Raw genomic sequence first — 19,417 nt, 5'->3', positions numbered from 1 at the left:
TAGAATTCCGAAACATGTACTTTGGATAGCGCACATATTAGTTCCTAAGTGAACTTTTGACCCGACTACGGTAGATCCCATAGTTTTGGAACTATAGATCTATAAATTCATGTTTTCGGCAGCCTATAACTCCAAAATAACGGATTTCTGCACCCAGGTTAGTCTATACTTTTCGTCTTATCTTGGTGTCAGGAATCACCTTCAAAACGTTGTCGGTGTTATGAAACACCCTATATATATATATATATATATATATATATATATATATATATATATATATATATATATATATATATATATATATATATATTATTGATATTTGAGAAGCTACGTTTTTGCTATATGTTTTGGTGGAACAGAATTTATACTTTGAAAGGAAGTTTAATAAAATAGTTCAGAAATATTTGGTCACGACTTGATTTTTAAATTTCTATCATCCTGTACAAAGACCATTTTTCCGTATTATGTTACTCGTGTAACCTGGGAAGACAAGGAATTTACTCATTACCAAACAGAAAAGAAAAAGTTGGTGCGTCACACGAAACTCACTTTGCCTCTATATAAATTACACGTCCCGCCATATCAGAGCAAAGTTGAAAAGTACACTTTGAAACACCGCATGTAATAAGAATATAATTTGCTCAGCATAGAATTGCATACTTTTTTAAAAAAAGAAAGACAATATTTCAGTTAATTACGCTTGAGCTTTCATCTTGTCAGTTTCTTCAAATGATAAATTAAAACAGGAAACAGTTAAATGAATTATTCCATTGTTTTCTTTAAAAATATACTTGCAGAGTGCTTGATCGTGGTACGAGAGCAGAAATACTAAAACATGTAAGGACGAGTTTCGTGGCAAAATAGCTGCTTTGAGCGTGCTGTTAAACGTAAAGCGTGAAAAGCTAAGAAGCATTAATCAGTTGCGTGCTAAAACTCGTGGCTACGTGGAAAGCGAACATGCTTTTCGCATGGGAGACCTGGATTCTGTTCACGGCAGGAACTCATGTGGTTCGGATCTCACGTTAGCTGTAGGCCCACATCTCATATAGCTTCGCTGCTGAGCGCGGCGGTAAATTCAAAATCAGACCAAATCAATTGCGTGCGAATTCTTCAATAATGGTGGTTTCATCGATGTGACATGATGCATGTTTGGCTTAGCATAAGTGTGCTTATGGCTTCTTTCTATTTGTACATATCTACTTCAAATGCATTGTAGTACGTGCTTGTACTAAGTCAGTTTGTTTCTAAGATTCACAATGAGAAAATCATCCGTGTGTGTACACTGTATTTCAGCGCCTGTCCGCTGCTGTGTCAGAACATGTTCATAAACTACCAAAGAAGAACGGACTAGTACCAATTTTTATTAACGCAAATACTGGAGTGTTCCGGGCACATTCTACAATCACTATGGGTGCAAGAGGTGATAGCTACTACGAATATCTGCTAAAGCAGTGGATCCAGACTGGTCGGAAAATCCAATAGTAAGTATTACCGAGTGTTTTCTGAACATATTCTCTGAAAATATTTGCAACGCTCTTATATGAGAAGTATGCAGACTGTATTGTCTATCTTGTTATTTTCACTTTAACACATCTCATTCCTTCATCTTCCTATTTTCACACTTTATACTGGACGTTTGATAAATTGCTAAAGTATGCTTACTTTGCAATGGATCTCAAAATTTCTATTAAACGTTGTTCGAAAGACGCGTCATTTCATAAATATGAAGTAACAAAAATATAATAAAACTATTGTTACATTGCTCTAGAGCTCTATAATCTAGCAAAAGCTGTTCATGACTAGAGAATATCCGAGTATGTTATACATAAGGAATATTACTAATTGGCTTGAGGAAGTGCCAAGATATGTGACGGAGCCGCTTTGAGGGAAAGAAATACAACGAATAGACTTTTAAATAGACATGTGTACATCCAAGAATTGTTCACTCTAACCATTTTGAATTCTCAATTTTTATCATGACAACGTCTATATAATTCAACCAGAAAAAAAGTAGAAACTTAGTCTTTTTATACACAAGAATAACACAAATTGTCAACGTTAATATTAACGTAAGAGTGAGCTTAAGGCACGAAATAGTTTCATTCTACAGATCAGTTCATTCTGGAAGTATTGATGGAAGATGGGATTTTGAAAAAAACATAACACTATAGAAAGTTATGCAAAGAAGTTGCAAATTTACAACAATATATTCGTCACTCTAGGACTACATGTGTCACTTTGACTAATGCGTCACTTTAGGACTATATATGTCACTCTAGGATTATATATGTCACTTTGACTAATGCGTCACTCTAGGACTATGTATGTCAGTCCAGGACTATGTACGTCAGTCTAGGACTATGTGTTACTGTAGGACTGTATACGTCATCTTGGACTATGTACGTCACTCTAGGACTATATGTATCACTGACTAATGCGTCATTCTAGGACTGTATACGTCATCTAGGACTATGTACGTCACTCTAAGACTATGTGTCACTTCATGACTATATGTGTAATTCTAGGACAGTATGTATCTCTAGGACTATAAGTACCGCTCTAGATCTAAGTGTCTGTTCATGATCTATCGTTGAATATATGTCTTGTCTTTGGGCAATATTTTAGTTCAAAATGAAAAGTTTGAGAGTTAATCATAATTTGAGTTATATCTCACCAAGTATCTGTATACTTTCACCTTTGATAGTATTATAATGAAAAGCATGATCAATGCATACTTCAGCTTTGGTTTCGTCGTAATACATGGCTTTGTTATCGTGCAGCATCAGGTTTTTTTGTATAACTAACCATGATAATTTACACTCGGCCATATGATTTTGATCACCATAGTGAGATCTGTCGATTGGTGTATGTGCAATCCTTTTTGTTCGTTAAGCGTTAATAATACTGTTGAATTTTGATTGTGCAGTACTTCGAGAGAAAGCGTACAAAAGGACTTAATGAACCTTTGGAAATTCTGCTTGGAGTACTATGGTCGTTTGTTACTGAAATTCTTAATTAGTAAATTTTTGTTGCTTTCAGCTTGGAGGACGATTACAGAGAAGCTGTGGACGGAATAATTAAGTATTTAGCGAAAAGAACATCTTTCAACAAACTGCTTTTCGTCGGAGAGCTGCTTGCTGGAGGCAGGGATTTTAAGCCCAAAATGGTAAATGTTTTTTTCTTCTTCCATTTTCGTTGTGAAATTTTCGTTTTTGTCATTATTGAACTTTTATTAATTTGCTTGGGCACTCTAGGTAAAATTTCAAATCACTTTTTCATTCACTTCGTTTTGTCCAATCAACTTGAAACTTTGCTTGCACGGAAATTATGTAATAAAGGGGGAATACTTGAATAGTGTTCATTCTACTTTTGGAATTATGTAAATTAAAACTACATCAAAGCACACAAACAGTCTGTGTTGCCTCCATCAGACACAAACACATCATGTATCTGATGAAGGTATTGATATCGCCAAAACTGTACGAATAAAAACAGTGCCCAAATAGATAGCGCTTGACAGTGTGTGTACGAAGAGTTCTTCGTCTCTATCTCTCTGCCGACGTTTCCTTTGCACCATCATTTAGTCTTTACGCTATTGATAAGTTCTATTGAATCAGATCATCGTGATATTTACTCTATAATCATTCTGAGATCTCAACCAAGATTTTATTGATGCATGAATTTCATCCGTGAACACAAAAATACTTACGTAAATACATAACGCACCCGTTAGGAGTTCTATGGTGATACGTTATTGTGAAAGATCTATTGCTTGTTGTAAATTTTAATATTGTACGAGGTTAATAATTTTCCACATTCGAAGCTCGGTAATTGTCGCTGATCGTTAGGAAGGAACTGTTATGTGATTTATCCACGCCAGTTAGCGTTAGTTGCCGGGGAACCATAAAGAGATTGGCGCATTGATGGTACATATACAATTTTGTTCACTTGTTACATTTTAAAAATCTTTACGAACGCTGGAAATACATTACACATTTAACATTCTGGTTACAAACAAAAATGAGTTGTATATTATTACCTTTTGTGCAACAGGTCCATGGCGGACGTTGTACTTTGCTCCTGTAGCATAGAAAACAAATATGAGGCAACAATAAAATATATATATAGGGTATTTCAAAACAACACCGACAACGTTTAGGAAGTGATTCCTGACACCAAGATAAGACAAATAGTATAGACCAACCTGGGTGCACAAATGCTTCCTTTCGGAGTTATAGTCTGCCGAAAACATGAAAAAATTAATTTAAAGGTCCATAGCTCCAAAACTAGGGAACCTACCGTAGTCAGGTCAAGACTTCACTTAGGAACTAATATATGCCTTATTAAAAAATCCGTGTTTCCTTATCCTAAGGTACTCACACAATTTTTATTGAGGGAGTTTGGCTACGGGCATATAATTTGAAGTACTCACTAACAACCTCTATAAAAATTGTTGCGGAAGTACCACAGGATTCTGAAACATGGATATTTGGATAGGGCACATACTAGTACTCACACACACACATATATATATATATATATATATATATATATATATATATATATATATATATAGAGAGAGAGAGAGAGAGAGAGAGAGAGAAAGGGGGGAGGATGAAAGAAGGAATCCCATTTTATCATAGACACACTCACTTTTCGTGTAAGTACACCAACGCACCCACATATCACTTGTCAGAATGACGGATTTTCTCATGTTTCTATTTTATTTGCCGCATTTGGAAACTTTATTAAACCACATTTGCTTTTTCCAGTTACGCTGATGATTAAAATGTGAACGTTGATCACCATATAAACTAGATTCTGCAGAATGAATCTTAGTTGTTCACATCGCTTTCCTATTTTACTTCCAGTACGACTGTTCCAATAAAACAGAGAAAGCGACTGCTCATACGAAACGCCTTTTTTGTCACATTTTATTATGGGAGAGTGATTTCAAACGGTGGCGATGTCACCTGGTTTGGTTGTGTTACATTAGACAGTACGCTACTCAGTTGCTGGCTAAACTGTAAAACGTAGACGCAATATAAAATCACTATTTACAATACGTATTACATTTATTGATCGCAAAATACTCTTAATTAACGCCTCATAAACTACATTGTTGAAAATGTTGTCATATAAGTAAAGCACATATAATTATCTTTTCTTTCAACCACTATGTAAACAGTATAACGAAATACTTTGGATAGATTATTAATTACCTGTACCTTGGGCAGAAAGTGCTCATACATGTGCACTATACTTAATAGAATGTTAATTTAATATTAACAAAAGAAGAATGTTTTTAATATCTGTAAGAGATATTGAGAGTGTTATGTAGTTAGTTGCTATGTAATTGTTTATGGATACCGAATCATCATGTCTGTGTGCATGACAGTTTGAATGAAAATACATAAAAGTGTATCAACTAATAAACCATTTGATACCGTTCATCGACTTTATAATTCTGGTAGAAAAGGTGAGAATAATAGTATATATAATTATTAAAGATATTTTTGCATGCAAACAATTGTTACCACTCGAGATTTATATATCAACGATCGAACCAGGTTGACGACTACCCTTGGTGAGTCGTTATAAAAATTTTGGTTTACCTCACCCGGGACTTGCTGTAAATTCATATCCCGAAGCAAAGTAAGGGTGAATTTACTTTTGTAATAAAGTTAATGAATACAAATTTCACAAGACTGAGAAGTGGTAAAATAATTATAAGAAAAATGAACGGTGAGGCAATAGAAAATGAATCCAATGATGGTGATAACGGTGAACATAGTGTAGCACCAGGAATGACATTCGAAGAACGAATCTTGCTAACCTTACAGCGGCAAGAACAATGTCGAAAGGACGATTTTGAAGCCATGAAACAAAATTTGGTCGAATTGAAGCAGACGATAGAACAGAAGATAGAACAGAAGTCCGAAGAATCTAACCAGCAATACGAGGAGTTAAAGCAGACGATAGAACAGAAGATAGAACAGAAGTCAGATGAAACGAAACAGTCAATTGTCCAGGCGATGAATGACATCACCTCGCAGTTCGAGGAAAAATTAAAAAGAATATCCGAGGATTGTCAGGATAAGCATAACCACCAAATCCAAGAAATCAGTGGTGTAAAAAAGGATTTAGAAGTAATAGAATCTTCTGTTCAACAGCAAAAGATTCAGGTCATCAATAATTCTAACAACATACGTGCAAATATGCAATTGATAGCTACTCTACAGGAAGAAATTAGAACGCTACAGGTTAAGGACAACACATACCACAATAATATGGGTAGTGATCGCTTGGATTTTCCCCACTCACCAGAGATGACTTCGCCTTCACCCGTGTCTGATGAGGATATTATTTTGGAAGAAATTCATCCGAAGAGGACAGATGGGCGGAAAAGGGATGGTGCAACGACACATCACGTCATGGATAGGAATTGTCACCCAATAAGTACATGGAATGATAAAAGGAAGGTAAAGTTAAGTGTTAAGATGAGTGAAATATGGGCTATGAGTAAATTCAGTGGTAAATGTAATGAGAACGCTACTTCTTTCCTAGAAAAATTTCAGGACGAATACAATATAATGTGTATAGATAGATCACAATATATGAAATTAATCCCTCATGTATTACTCCCACCATGTTCTTTATGGTTTAAAGCCGTACGTGATCACATCAATACTTATGAGGAATTCAAAGCAGCGCTAATTGCGAATTATGAAAATGACTTTTTGCTTGCAAATCGAGATGCCACCATTAGAAATCAACATTTCAATCCTCGTTTGCACAAATCTGTTGTTGAATTTGTTGTAAATACATACAACGAATTGAAAGTCGTTAATCCCTTGCAATCGGAATCTAGAATAATAGCATCGATTCGAAATTTGCTCCCATTTAAGTTACAACAGATCTTGTTTTCTACACAGTGTATGAGTTTCAACCATTTATTAATGCTTGTCCAATGCTATGAAACTCAATACCATGCTATGAGTCAACAAGCAGGAGTAGGTAAAAATAAGAATAATTCAGATCATTTTGTACCTGTTCGGAATCTAAATATCAGAAGTGTGAACGATACGGAACACAACCTAAGCCGAGTAAATTCTAGCAATCAAAACGAGCAAAATAGGCAAAGTTATGTAGGGAATCAGCCTAACCTAATCAATCGTGGTAATCCTGATGTCAGATCACCCAACAGAAGTAGACTTACAAACAATCGGAATATAGGGCGAAATTACAGGAATACAACAAGCTACATGGATAGACGTAATTGGAGGTCAAGAGATGGCACTTCGTACCAAAATCAGAATCACGATGAAATACATGTACAACATATTGTGGAACCTAATCATGATTGTGCAGTACAATGTACTTTATTAGAATCATATGTAAGTATGAATGTAAGCTGATTACCGTTAATGAAATTAGGTTAAACCCATATCAGTTATAGATTCTTGTGAACTTTTATTTTTAAGTTTATGTGTTAATATCGATAATGAAAACAATTCTTATAACTTCGCTATACAGGCAATATGAGGAATTATAATTCGATTCATAATTGATTAAAAACAAAGGTTATTTATATTAGATTGACTTGTGTTGAAAACCTAACTGTCAAAGATTATGTTAAGTATAAAATTCATTCTATTAAGTTAATTATTCAACGACTGTCTTGAATGAGATTCTTCTATATTTTGATGCCTTATTGATCCAATGTTTATTTTAAAATATCACCTAATATAATTATTGTATAAAGCGCCCTGGATAATGGTAACTCATGTTTTAACTGCAATTGCTTCTTACGATTTTGATTTCGCACCCTTCAAAGATTAAATAAATAGGCGACGACATTTTAATAATTAAATAAATATAATTAATGTAATAAAAAATAAGTATTAATGAAATGAAAGATTTGTTATAAATGTGTATATATCTATGATATGTAATGAAGATACATACGAGGGGCGATCAAAATGTGATGAACATATGTAATGTAAGACCATTATTGTAAACGGACCAGTGGTTCTTGAAGATAAAAACCAAGCTCGCTTATGACTTTTATATTCAGTCCAATTGTCGGGCGACATTTTATATAACGAAATACTTTGAATAGATTATTAATTACCTGTACCTTGGGCAGAAAGTGCTCATACATGTGCACTATACTTAATAGAATGTTAATTTAATATTAACAAAAGAAGAATGTTTTTAATAACAGGTGTATTTATTTTAAACACGTATGTCCTAACAACCTCCTCCGTGTACGATTGAGTCAGGCTTAATATTTATTAGAGTCATATGCTGCTTTCCTGTCGGACCGGAGACCTTCGTACTCTCGTAGAAACATTTTCCCCATCGTTGTCACCACCTTTTCTTCTTTGCGCCTACCCATCATTGGTTATCCCTTCATTGTTTTGTTTATTTTCTCCGTGACTGTTATCTTCTTGTAGAGGAGACTATCGTGTTGCCGTAGGTTTTTCCTCTTCTGTCTGTCCCAGGATCATTACTATTGGGACCGTATTTGTCCGAAGGTACAATTGAACGAGATAGTTTTGCATGTAAGCTGTTATCGCTTCCCTTCTGTATATTCCATAACAATTTATCTCTGTGTACGATTCTACGTTCTCCACTAGACTGCAAGGAACATCCAGTCGCTGATTCTTCTTTATAAAATGTCTTTTACAAATCTCTGCAACGTACTCTTCTTCTTTTTTATTCACACCTGTTGTCCTTCCTTTAACGGTGCAGGTTGCTTTCTCGACTTACCCATCTGTGAAAATACCGAAGTTTAAGAACATCATCTCTGCTATATTACTACCTGATTACACAATAAAAAGCTATTATCATTTTTCTGTGTTCAAAACCTGAGTGACTGGGACACGTGAATATTTTTTCACAGTAATGTGAAAACAAGCTTTTTTCTGTAATCTTTGGTATAATATTGTAATTATATTAAAATCGTGTGTGTTATAAAATGGCATTTCTTTCCTGGATATCTTGGTATGTATTTGAACGGTTTCTTTCTTCACCGTAATTGTTTTCTAATAAGTAGATATTATGTTTTACCCTATATTCTTATGTATGAACGATTTCTTTTTCTCACTTCCAAACCATGCCATGCATAAGTATCGGAAGTCTTATACATAAAACGACTTTGGCCGTTCGTCTGTTGACAGGTATCAGAGCCAAAACGATAAGAGGTGCCAAGAAGCGCATTTACGGAATCGATTTAACCTCCCAGGATAGGATTCGTCTCCTCCGTTAACCCTTTAATCAAACAGAAAGTGGTAGAAATCAACCTTTCCGATTTTATGTCTGACCAAAAACTGTAATAAACCGAGAGAAGCTGTTTTCTGCAATCGTTTAAAGCATCCTAAGAGTAGATTTGATCTCCACCCGAATATCTCTACTAGAATTGAAAGTAGTAAGTATCCACTATCGCTTCTGGTTTCAATATTAATCTTCATTAGAGCATAAATGGTAAAAGATACCGAGAAATAACTTTCTCAAATGGCTTCAGCGTCCCGAGAATAAGTTCCTTATTTGGATTATGCTTCTATTACAACCAGAGCTGGCTATACCATATGTGCAACACGTGCATTTGCAAGGGTCAGCAAAATCTGTCATAACTATATTATTTAAAATAAAAATTTCTTGTTGGAAACAGATTTTATGGTGATGGTAGTTAAATTTATTAAGCTGACCTATTTGAATACTACATTCATAAATCATGTTTAGGTCGCATTAGTTTAAGGTTGCATGGACAATGCTAAAGCAAATGGTCAAACAAATCCTAGCATGAATTGCTTGATTGTTGTCAAATACAACTCAATTTTCGATCAGTAGCGAACAGCTGTCCCATTTGGTTAGTTATCATAGTTTTGATATGAAAACTAGTCTTGCTTTTGTCACAAATAATTTCCTTATCATGGAAGGTGGAAGTGTTTTTTAATTTAACAGATATAGAAGGAAAATTAAGAAATAAATATGAAAGAGCTAGTTGCACTGGAATTGCAAACTGATATATTCAGATTGAAGCTCGATATTGAATTGTATGAAAAAGATCACAATCTTTCCTCTGCAGGTGTGTTTGCTTTATCTTTCACTAACATAATAGATTAGTATTTAAACAGAAAACACACAACACGTTTGTATTTGTAGTGTTTAGTCCTTTTTGAATGCGAGTGATCTTTCCCTTTCCTTCGTTGTTCATGATGGGGTAGCATACCTAAAATTGTAGTACAGGATGAGTCAAGAGTCCTTGGACACCTGCATAAGTTTAAAAATCTACGGGAAAAGTAAAAAAGTGATGATAGGAACAGAGGTTTGATGAGAGGCCGCAACTTTTGAAGTGTATGTCATTCATGGCCGCCATTTTGGATTCAAGTCACTTTTTTTAATGGGAAGGGAGGTGTATGACACATCAAATATCACTAAGCTAGAGCTCAGGAATTTAGTGGTGTAATTTGTTTTTTATCTTGTACAGTTTAGAAGTTATTAATGTTCAAATGTGGGAAATTACCTTCAACTGAATGCTACAGCACATGTTCTACGTGTTGTCCATCCCGTGCAATGCACAACTGTAGTCGCCGCAACCACTCTGACTGCACACGGAGGAGAATGTCTCCTGAAATTTGGTCACAGGCTTGTTGGATGCGTTCCTCCAGGTGTCTCAAATCACGGATTGTCTTAGCATACACTATCTGCTTAAGATGTCCCCATAGATAAAAAATCAAGGGGCGTTAAGTCAGGGGATCTGAGCGGCCACTCCACGGGACCACTGCGACCAATCCACTTCCGTGGCAGTTGTTCATCCAACCATTCACGGACACCAAGTCCATAGTGTGGAGGGGCTCCATCGTGCTGAAAATAAGATGGGAAAATGCCGTCAGCGTTCAGTGTGGCAGGGAACACAAGGTCCTGCAGCAGCATCATTTACTGTGGTGCAGTTAAGGTGTTGTAAATGAAAAATGGCCCAATGATGCGGGTGTCCGATATGCCACACCACACCATCACCTTCGCTGGACTATGTTCCCGACTCGAGTCAACCCAGTTCGGATTTGTGTCACACCAGTATCGACAATTATGTCGATTAACCTCCCCGTTCAAAGTGAAATACGCCTCGTCACTGAACAGTATGCCTTCGGCAAACGCAGGATCCAGTTCGTGTTGTTCAGTAGCCCACATGCAGAACTCCAACCGGCGATCAGGGTCATCCTCGTTCAGTTTATGTTGCATGTGCAGCTCGTAAGGATGCCACTGATTGGCGTGCAATATCCAGACAACGGAGGATTGGCTTATTGCATGCTAGGGACACACGACGGGTACTTCGTTTAGGACTTCTCTCAAACGACGCAACAACCGCCGTTCCAGTTTCTTCATTGGTGGCAGTCTTTGGTCGCCCAGTACGTGCCCTATCTTGAACAGAGCCCGTCTCCCGGAATTTGTGATCACGTGCTGTGCGATACCGGTTGTCTGTCTGGGTGCCGCCTGTTGTAGTCAGCTGCTATTGTTCGGTAGCTGCGTTCCCTTGATATAAGGATGATTTCGATCTTCTGTTCACGTGTCAGACCCATTTTAGATCACCTGGAACAAAGAGAGAACTGGGTCAGTATCAAGGTAATTTCCCACCTTTGAACATTAATAACTTCTAAACTGTACAAGATAGAAAAAAACAAATTACACCACTAAATTCCTGAGCTCAAGCTAGTGTTATTTGATGTGCCATACACCATCTTCCCATTTAAAAAAGTTACTTGAATCCAAAATGGCGGATTTCAAGATGGTGGCCATGAATGACATACACTCCAAAAGTTGCGGCCTCTCATCAAACCTCTGTTCCCATCATCACTTTTTACTTTTCCCGTCGAGTTTCAAACTTATGCAGGTGTCCAAGGACTTTTGACTCACCCTTATTTAAGATATGTTCTTTCTAGAGAATTGGGGGGGGGGGTGCGGCACTAATAACTGCCGTAGAAATTTGATTTTTTAAATTACTTTTTATTGATGTCGTTTTATAAATTAGTGCCATTGTGATGAGAGTGTAGTAAAGTTCTGTTACCGCAAAAATTTTCAACCAACTTACCGTTATTATGTAAGTAGAATACATTGTTAAGTAATACAGATGTAAAACTTTGTACTGTAGTATCTGTATGTAGTTGAGCATAGGAGTTGAAGTCTTTTGTTTGTCGTTCCAGGACCATCTAGCGTGCTTTTTACCAGGTACCCTTGCTCTTGGCGTGCATTATGGCATGCCAGAAGAACACATGAAATTCGCCGAAGAGCTTATTTACACTTGCTATTTGACATACGCTCAGCAGCCCACGTTTCTAGCTCCTGAAATAACATATTTTTATATAAAGGTAAGTGAAGAAGGTAATACGAAATGTCGGCCCTAGCTCTGAAACAATGTATTTTTCCCAACAGGTCTATTTAAACTTTCTTTTCCCTTATTTTGAAGTGAGGAATTTCTTCGAACAGTTTGTCAATATAGTTAATTAACACCTAGTTCCTTCGTGGCTAAGCGCTACACGCCTTTGGCGTGGGAGACCCGGGTTCAATTCCGGGCGGGAGCTCATGTGGTCCGGATTCCACGTTAATCAGTAGGTCCACGTCTCATATAGCCTCGCTGCTGAAAGAGACGTTAAACTCAAAATCAACTCAAGTTCAAACACACTGTATATTTCAGGAAATCAGAGTAGTGACTTCTAACAACCAATATTTCCATTTTACAATTTATATATATATTAATTAGGTAGATAACTCAATTGTTAATGATTAAAATTTTCATTTCTAATGATCTTAATCTCATTAAATTGGAGTGTGTCTTCGCTGATTTGAACAAAATAAATGAAGAAAATCGCACCAGATGGTAGAACTATGCCAGGCATAGATTCAAAAGATTACGTCTGTAGACTCATTATCCGAGAACGGAGGATTTTTCAATTTTTATTTTATTTTATTTTATTTTATTTTATTTTATTTTAAATTTTATTCTATTATCCTCTCCGTAGACACTTTCCCCGTTCAGCGTCGTTTGAACCTTATCAAAAGTTGAAGTCTTTACTAATTGAAAATTTATAGTGTGAGAAAGTAAGGCAAGGTAACGCAGGGGTATGCCTAACTAAATATTTAGATTTTAAAAAGTGAATGTTTCAATCATTATAAGTTGAGATCTGTATCTAATTAAAAATATATATATATGTAGAATTGAGGAAAATAAATATTGGTTGTTAGATGTGACCTCTCATTTCGGAAATATATAAATTACAGCCTTAAATTGTACTTTCATAATGTGTGTGACGAAGACAGTTATTGTCTCAAAAGTCTCCTGGCATAGGGTAACTCTGTTATTATCAATACACCGTGCTCGTGGGTTTTCTCGGGGTTCTCCCGTTTCCTCCCACTTTCTTCATTCCACCATTTCACTCATCTCTCATTATCACCGTCTCCTTTAGCCTAACCGGCATAACCGTGGGACGTAAAACTTAAAGATTTCTGTTATTATCAAAGTTACAACAAAATGTAAGAGAAAAAATCGTCTCCAAATATGATGTTTTCAATCTAAAATGAAGGAATTTTTTTAAATCGGACGAGCCGTTTGGGATTCACGCTCCGAAACACCATAAAACGTGAATAAAATAGAAAGCTATGATGTGATTGTTTTGAGACGTGGTGTAGGTGTAAAAGGTAGCTGAATATTTATCTGACATCAAATGTTTACAAATCAAAATGGCGGTTCCAACATGGCGGACATAAATTACAAAAAACAAACAAATAAACAAAAAAAAAAAAAGCTATGGATCTGAAATTGGGTATGTAGAGATATTGGACGTCACTATATATGGATCGGATACCAAAAGTGTAAATTCAAAATGCCGGATCCAAGATGCCGGACAAATGCAAAACACTGCTGTGGAACTAAAAGCTTGTAGGTAGAGGCTTTCGTGGTCGCAGAGTACAAATTCAGTGTTAAAAGTGCAAAATGTAATATGACGGAACCAATATGGCGGACAAAAAATGCAGAAAATATGTATATGATTCTTACACATATAGTAGAAAAATACGTATAGTACATAACGGTGGAAGTAGGGGCAGGTGACGTTTTACAATAAACAGTGAGTGTGTTTTGCTATACAATCATGCCAACATTTAGGCACGGAATGCAGGGAAGGTTTTGTACCACACACGGAAGTTTTGTAATACAAACATTGCAATCATAGACAAGTATTATTTCACTACCTACTCCCTCCTCCGCCCTAAAAGAGATACGTGGTGATCAGCATGTGCTATATATCGTTGGAAAGCTCGCTTGAATGGCGCCTGTAGGATACGTTGCGATTATTTAAAGATACCATCCGAAGATCCGAATAATGACAGTGAAAAGTGTGCGTTGGAGTTCAAAACATCGTTATGCTTCCACAACTGTCTTTCCGGTTTCACATTATGTCGTGTTCACTTGTGAGTATATATATGACAAATGTCCACTCTCATGAGTAGGGATGGTACCGACACCGAGACTAGTCCCGATCTTGTCTCGAACTCGAGACGAAGACCGAGATGTGCTTTTCCAAATTGAGGCGAGACCAAGACGGAGCCCTGGTCGTCTTGATACACATATATATATATGTCCTTTCTGTACATATTTTTTGCACTTTTTTCCGCCATATTGGATCCGTAATATTGCATTTGGCACTTTTACCATTGAGTTCGTGCTTCGCGACCATGAAAACCTCTACCCACCCGTTTTTAGCTCCATAGCAGAGTTTTGCATTTTGTCTGCCATCTTGGATCCTCCATATTTAATTTTACACGTTTGGTATCCGTTTCTTACATAGCGACGTAGAATATCTCTATATATCCAATTTCAGATCCATAGCTTGATTTTTGTAATTTGTGTGCGCCATGTTGGATCCGCCAATTTGATTTGTAAACATTTGATGTCAGATCCGTATTCAGCTACCTTTTACACCTATATATATACCACGTCTCAAAACAAATACACCATAGCTTCCTATTTTGTTCACGTTCTCTAGTGTTTCGGAGCATGCCTTGTTCTGATCTTCAAATGGTCGCCACGCCCCTTATAGGACCAATTCAAGCGAGATATTTCACATGTGAGGTACTCGGTGTGACCTTCCTTTCCAATGATATGTAACACATCCTGTGAACATTTACCATCTAGTGATAGCTATACACTTGTTTCTTGTGACATCACCACCCATATTTGAGCTAATTGTCGCTCGGATTGTGAGTTCGTTTTGTTTATTTTGTTATTAGCTCCCATTGTAAGCTCCCATATAAGAGTTTAAGACGTTTGCTGCCATGTGTTTGGAATGTCATACACACGTCTCTCTCAAGCAGCGCCACGTGTATGGTTTTCAATACACAAACAATATATTTCATTTCTGACGAGTTTGCTTTATAGGTGTGTATGCTTATAAGTCAAAATTTAATGTCCACGCTGCATGTATGCAAAACCATACATAGAGTGAAGTACTTATAGATGTGCCTAAAATAAATGTGAAAAACTATTATTGGTGAACTGTTGCTGGTGAGACACAGGTGATAAAGGTTAGTATATACAGGATGTTCCAAAAGTAATGGTAAACAATCAAACCACAGAATCCTGGCACCAAAACAAGAAAAAAATGTTTATATGACATATAGTCTGGAAGTGGACAGGGGCGGAGCTAGACAGCTTCGAATGTAGGGCGAGAGGAATTACACACGTAGGGAAAGGAATTTGCCGACTTACAAAACCGCATTGGATACATGTGAACAGTTACACAACACACAGGAAGTAATGAAATGCATTCGAAACTCACGATTAGCACGTTACATAGGTGTGGAAGAACAGCACATTGAACATCTTCTGTAGGTACGTTTATTGTTAGCACGTACAACCTAGTAGTTTGTAGTGCTACTCTCTGTAAGGTACTACGTTACCAATACAGTACGTCGTTGTGTATGCTACCTGTTATTTCATTACTTTACACGACTAGTTACACTTGTTTTTTATTTCCACCTTCTCTCTGCAAGTTTCTATCGGGTATACTATTTTCCATTGCTCCTTGAGATTATGCAATCATGCTCAGTGGTCTTTACTTTGACTCTCATTGTGCATGAGCGTGTAATCGTGCCACGAATAACAACTTCTTTCTGCATCGTTTCCATCTTTACTGCGCTGTTTCATTACCTTTACCATACAGACATTCGGTGAATCCCTCAATGTTGTACGGGGAATCTCTGGCGCATTTATGTAACATGCGTAAAACATGCCAACCCAATATGATTTTTATGTATTTAGGAAGCCCCTTTCTAGCCACATTCAGAGCTGTCTAGCTCCGCCCTTGTACATTTCCGGGATATATGTCATACAAACTTTTTTCTTGTTTGGGTGCCAAGAATTTGTGGTTTCATTGTTTACCATTACTTTTAGGACACCTTGTGTATATATGGTGGCAGTCAAGGTGTTGAAGTTCCAGATACGTATGTAGTACTTTGTTTATCGATAACTACCGGTCGGATCTAAACCAGATTTGTTGGGTAAATAGTCTATCGTCTAAAAAGAAAATAAAGATAACTGTATTTGGTAGCCGAATTTGGTCAGGAACAGGCTCAGCTTGGCTTGTATGTGATACTTTAGTTTTCGGTAACTATTGGCCAAATCTGAACGGAATTTGGTGGACAAGTAGCCCGCCAAGAGAGACTGTGTTCCACGTACTACAGATGGTGATCAGAAAAATGGAAACACCTGAACGAAATTGCAACTTACCAGATTAATATGGTGTCGGGCCACCTTTCGCCTTCAGAACAGCCTTGATGCGACGTGGGAGGAAGGCATAGAGGTCGTGAATGGTAGCAAGTGGAATTTTACACCATTCCTCGTCCAGGGCATCGGCCAGTTCTGTGAGAGAGGATGGAGGTGGAAATCGTCGCCGGAGTCGTGTTTCCAAGACGGACCACAGATGTTCAATTATATTGAGATCTGGGGATTGTGCGGGCCAGGGGATGTGTTGAACTTCATCCCAATGTTCCTCAAACCACGCTGCAACAACGCCAGCTGTGTGAATGGGTGCATTATCATCCTGGAAGATGGCGTCGTTGTTCGGGAACAACACCCGGACCATAGGATGCAAGTGGTCTCCTAAAATTGCGACATAATCGTTGGCAGTGATTCGTCCGCTAAGTGTGACCACAGGACCCAATGAAAACCATGATATTGCGGCCCACAGCATCACCGAGTCGCCGCCATGTTTCACAGTTGGGCGGAGACACTGCAGATCATAAGCTTCTTTGGGCGTTCTCCACACATAAACACGGCCCGTGGTTGGGAATAGGGTGAAGGATGACTTATCCGACCATATCACACGTTTCCAGTCCTCAACGGTCCAAGTTACATGGTCGCGGCACCATTTGCGGCGTGCGAAAGCGTTATGGTCCCTGATGAGCGGTTTGGCCTGTGCAACACGAACCCGTAAGTTCATGTCATGTAATTCGCGGCGGACTGTGATTGTCGAAACAGGGTGGGGGAGGTGCTGATTGAGTTCCTCCGTCACTTCCTCCGCAGTGGCACGACGGTTCTGCGTGACAATGCGCTTTAATACCTGCCGTGACCTGTCACTCATGATTTTCTTCCGCCCACTGTTCCGCTTCCCAGATGTGGTTTTCCCGTGTGTTGTGTAGGCCGTCATCACCTTCGACACTGTCCCACGCGACACACTTAACACAGTAGCAACTGCCGTCACACACACTCCACATAACCGCGCACCAACAATTTGCCCTCTGAAAATCTGAGAGGTCTTCCATTTTACACTACCTCCGTCTGCTGCAGCCACTGGACACTGCTGTTCCACTGCGCCTGACGTAGTATGGAGACCGACCTAACACACCACCACCAGCGGTCCGGCGCTGCGGGCGCCACGACACCACTGCCAACCCAACATCTGACGTGTTGCCAACTACAGGTGTTTCCATTTTTCTTGTTGAAATGAAGTAACTAAATGGAGCAAGCAGTTTCAGAAACTTCTAAAGCAGGGTTTCTCAACCTGTGGTACGCGTACCATTGGTGGTACGTGAGCCGCTTCTGGTGGTACAAACGGCTTATGGTGGTATCAGTAGTTAATATGTCTTGGTGGTACGTCCGTAGAAAAGGTTGAGAACCCCTGGTCTAAAGAGTAGGAATCTAATATACGTTGAGTGGTAAAAAGTGAACTGAGTATCGATGACTATAAAAATCGTTTTGGAATTCTGGTGACGAAGAAGGAAAACTATCTACGCATACTTACGTAATGAAAGTTATCTGTAACTTAAGTGTTTGCTATTAGCGCATAACAAATCCTGCACACAAAAGTTACATCTAAATGTTACAAAATTTAGGTTGAATTCTCAGACGTAAAGTACTTGTTTGCTTTTTTAATAACAATCAGAAAAATGATTAATAAAATATCATTCGTCAATATATTTCAATCGAAGGGTGTCAGAGTGCAACTATTTGCTAAATTTTGTCAAGGTTGGTTGAGTTCCTGAAGTGCGAGTATGATTGATTGATTGATTTTTTATCGATGTATTCTTTCCTTTTTGATCGTCCCCTATTGATTTATTTTTACTGTTAAAAACGAACAAAGGAAAATCATTGATTCATAATCTTATCTGACATAAAAGCAACTCTGATAAAAAAAAAAAAAAAAAAAAAAAAAAAAAGAATTCATTAGTGATCTTATTGATTAAACGTCCAGACATTTGTTCTTCCAGTAAAACGATGCCGTATACCCGCTAGTAGGACGGATGTATTATTATACATTACGATCATAATACAGTGGGACCTCTATAACTCGAAGCTGAAGGGAATAGATAAAAATTCGAGTTGTGAAGGTGGACACAACAAAAGTTCGAGATATCGAGGGTCCGTATTCCTCATGAAAAGTGACTATATAAGCTCTATAACTTGAAGATTTATTCGTTCAACCTTTACAATGAACGTTTTAAAATATAATTGTAGAACACGTAAAATTCTACTTATCAAGGTTGTAATTTTTAAACATTCGACTTATAGAGGTTATTTTAATATTGAGTGTTATGAAGAGTTCAAAGGAATGAGAAATTCGAGTTACCGAGGTCCCTCTGTATTTTGTTATGATATTGTTATTTTTCGAATGTATTTATTAGTTATAATAATACAATTAGTCAAGTCAATAAAGAATTTTAAGTTTGCAAAATTCGGTACTACGAACATCTTTGCAAAGAACATAAATTGCATTTGAGTAAGAATAGATTGTATTCCACATGTATTTAACTATACTGTACTAATTCAATAAATAAATATAGTAAAGCACACATACTTACGTGTTCTACAACTGACCTGGCTTCAAAGCTGCGCAGTTACATCCTGCTGGCAGTACGAGAA

At 37.4% G+C, this 19,417-nt stretch overlaps 1 protein-coding gene across 1 annotated transcript in view; it reads left to right on the top strand.

Moving 5' to 3' along the window:
• The window catches only part of alpha-Man-Ib (alpha-Mannosidase class I b), a 71,738-nt gene that overhangs the window by 36,247 nt on the left and 16,074 nt on the right, over positions 1–19,417 (top strand). The window contains exons 7-9 of the mRNA XM_081744149.1: positions 1,294–1,481; positions 3,040–3,166; positions 12,207–12,371. Of these exons, the coding sequence (XP_081600275.1) occupies positions 1,294–1,481; positions 3,040–3,166; positions 12,207–12,371 (480 nt within the window). The remainder of the gene's footprint in view (positions 1–1,293; positions 1,482–3,039; positions 3,167–12,206; positions 12,372–19,417) is intronic.

This window comes from Thermobia domestica, chromosome 17, assembly GCF_964235325.1.
Source record: "Thermobia domestica chromosome 17, izTheDome1.hap1.1, whole genome shotgun sequence".
NCBI lineage: Eukaryota > Metazoa > Arthropoda > Insecta > Zygentoma > Lepismatidae > Thermobia > Thermobia domestica.
This window is presented reverse-complemented; position numbering and strand designations above follow the sequence as displayed.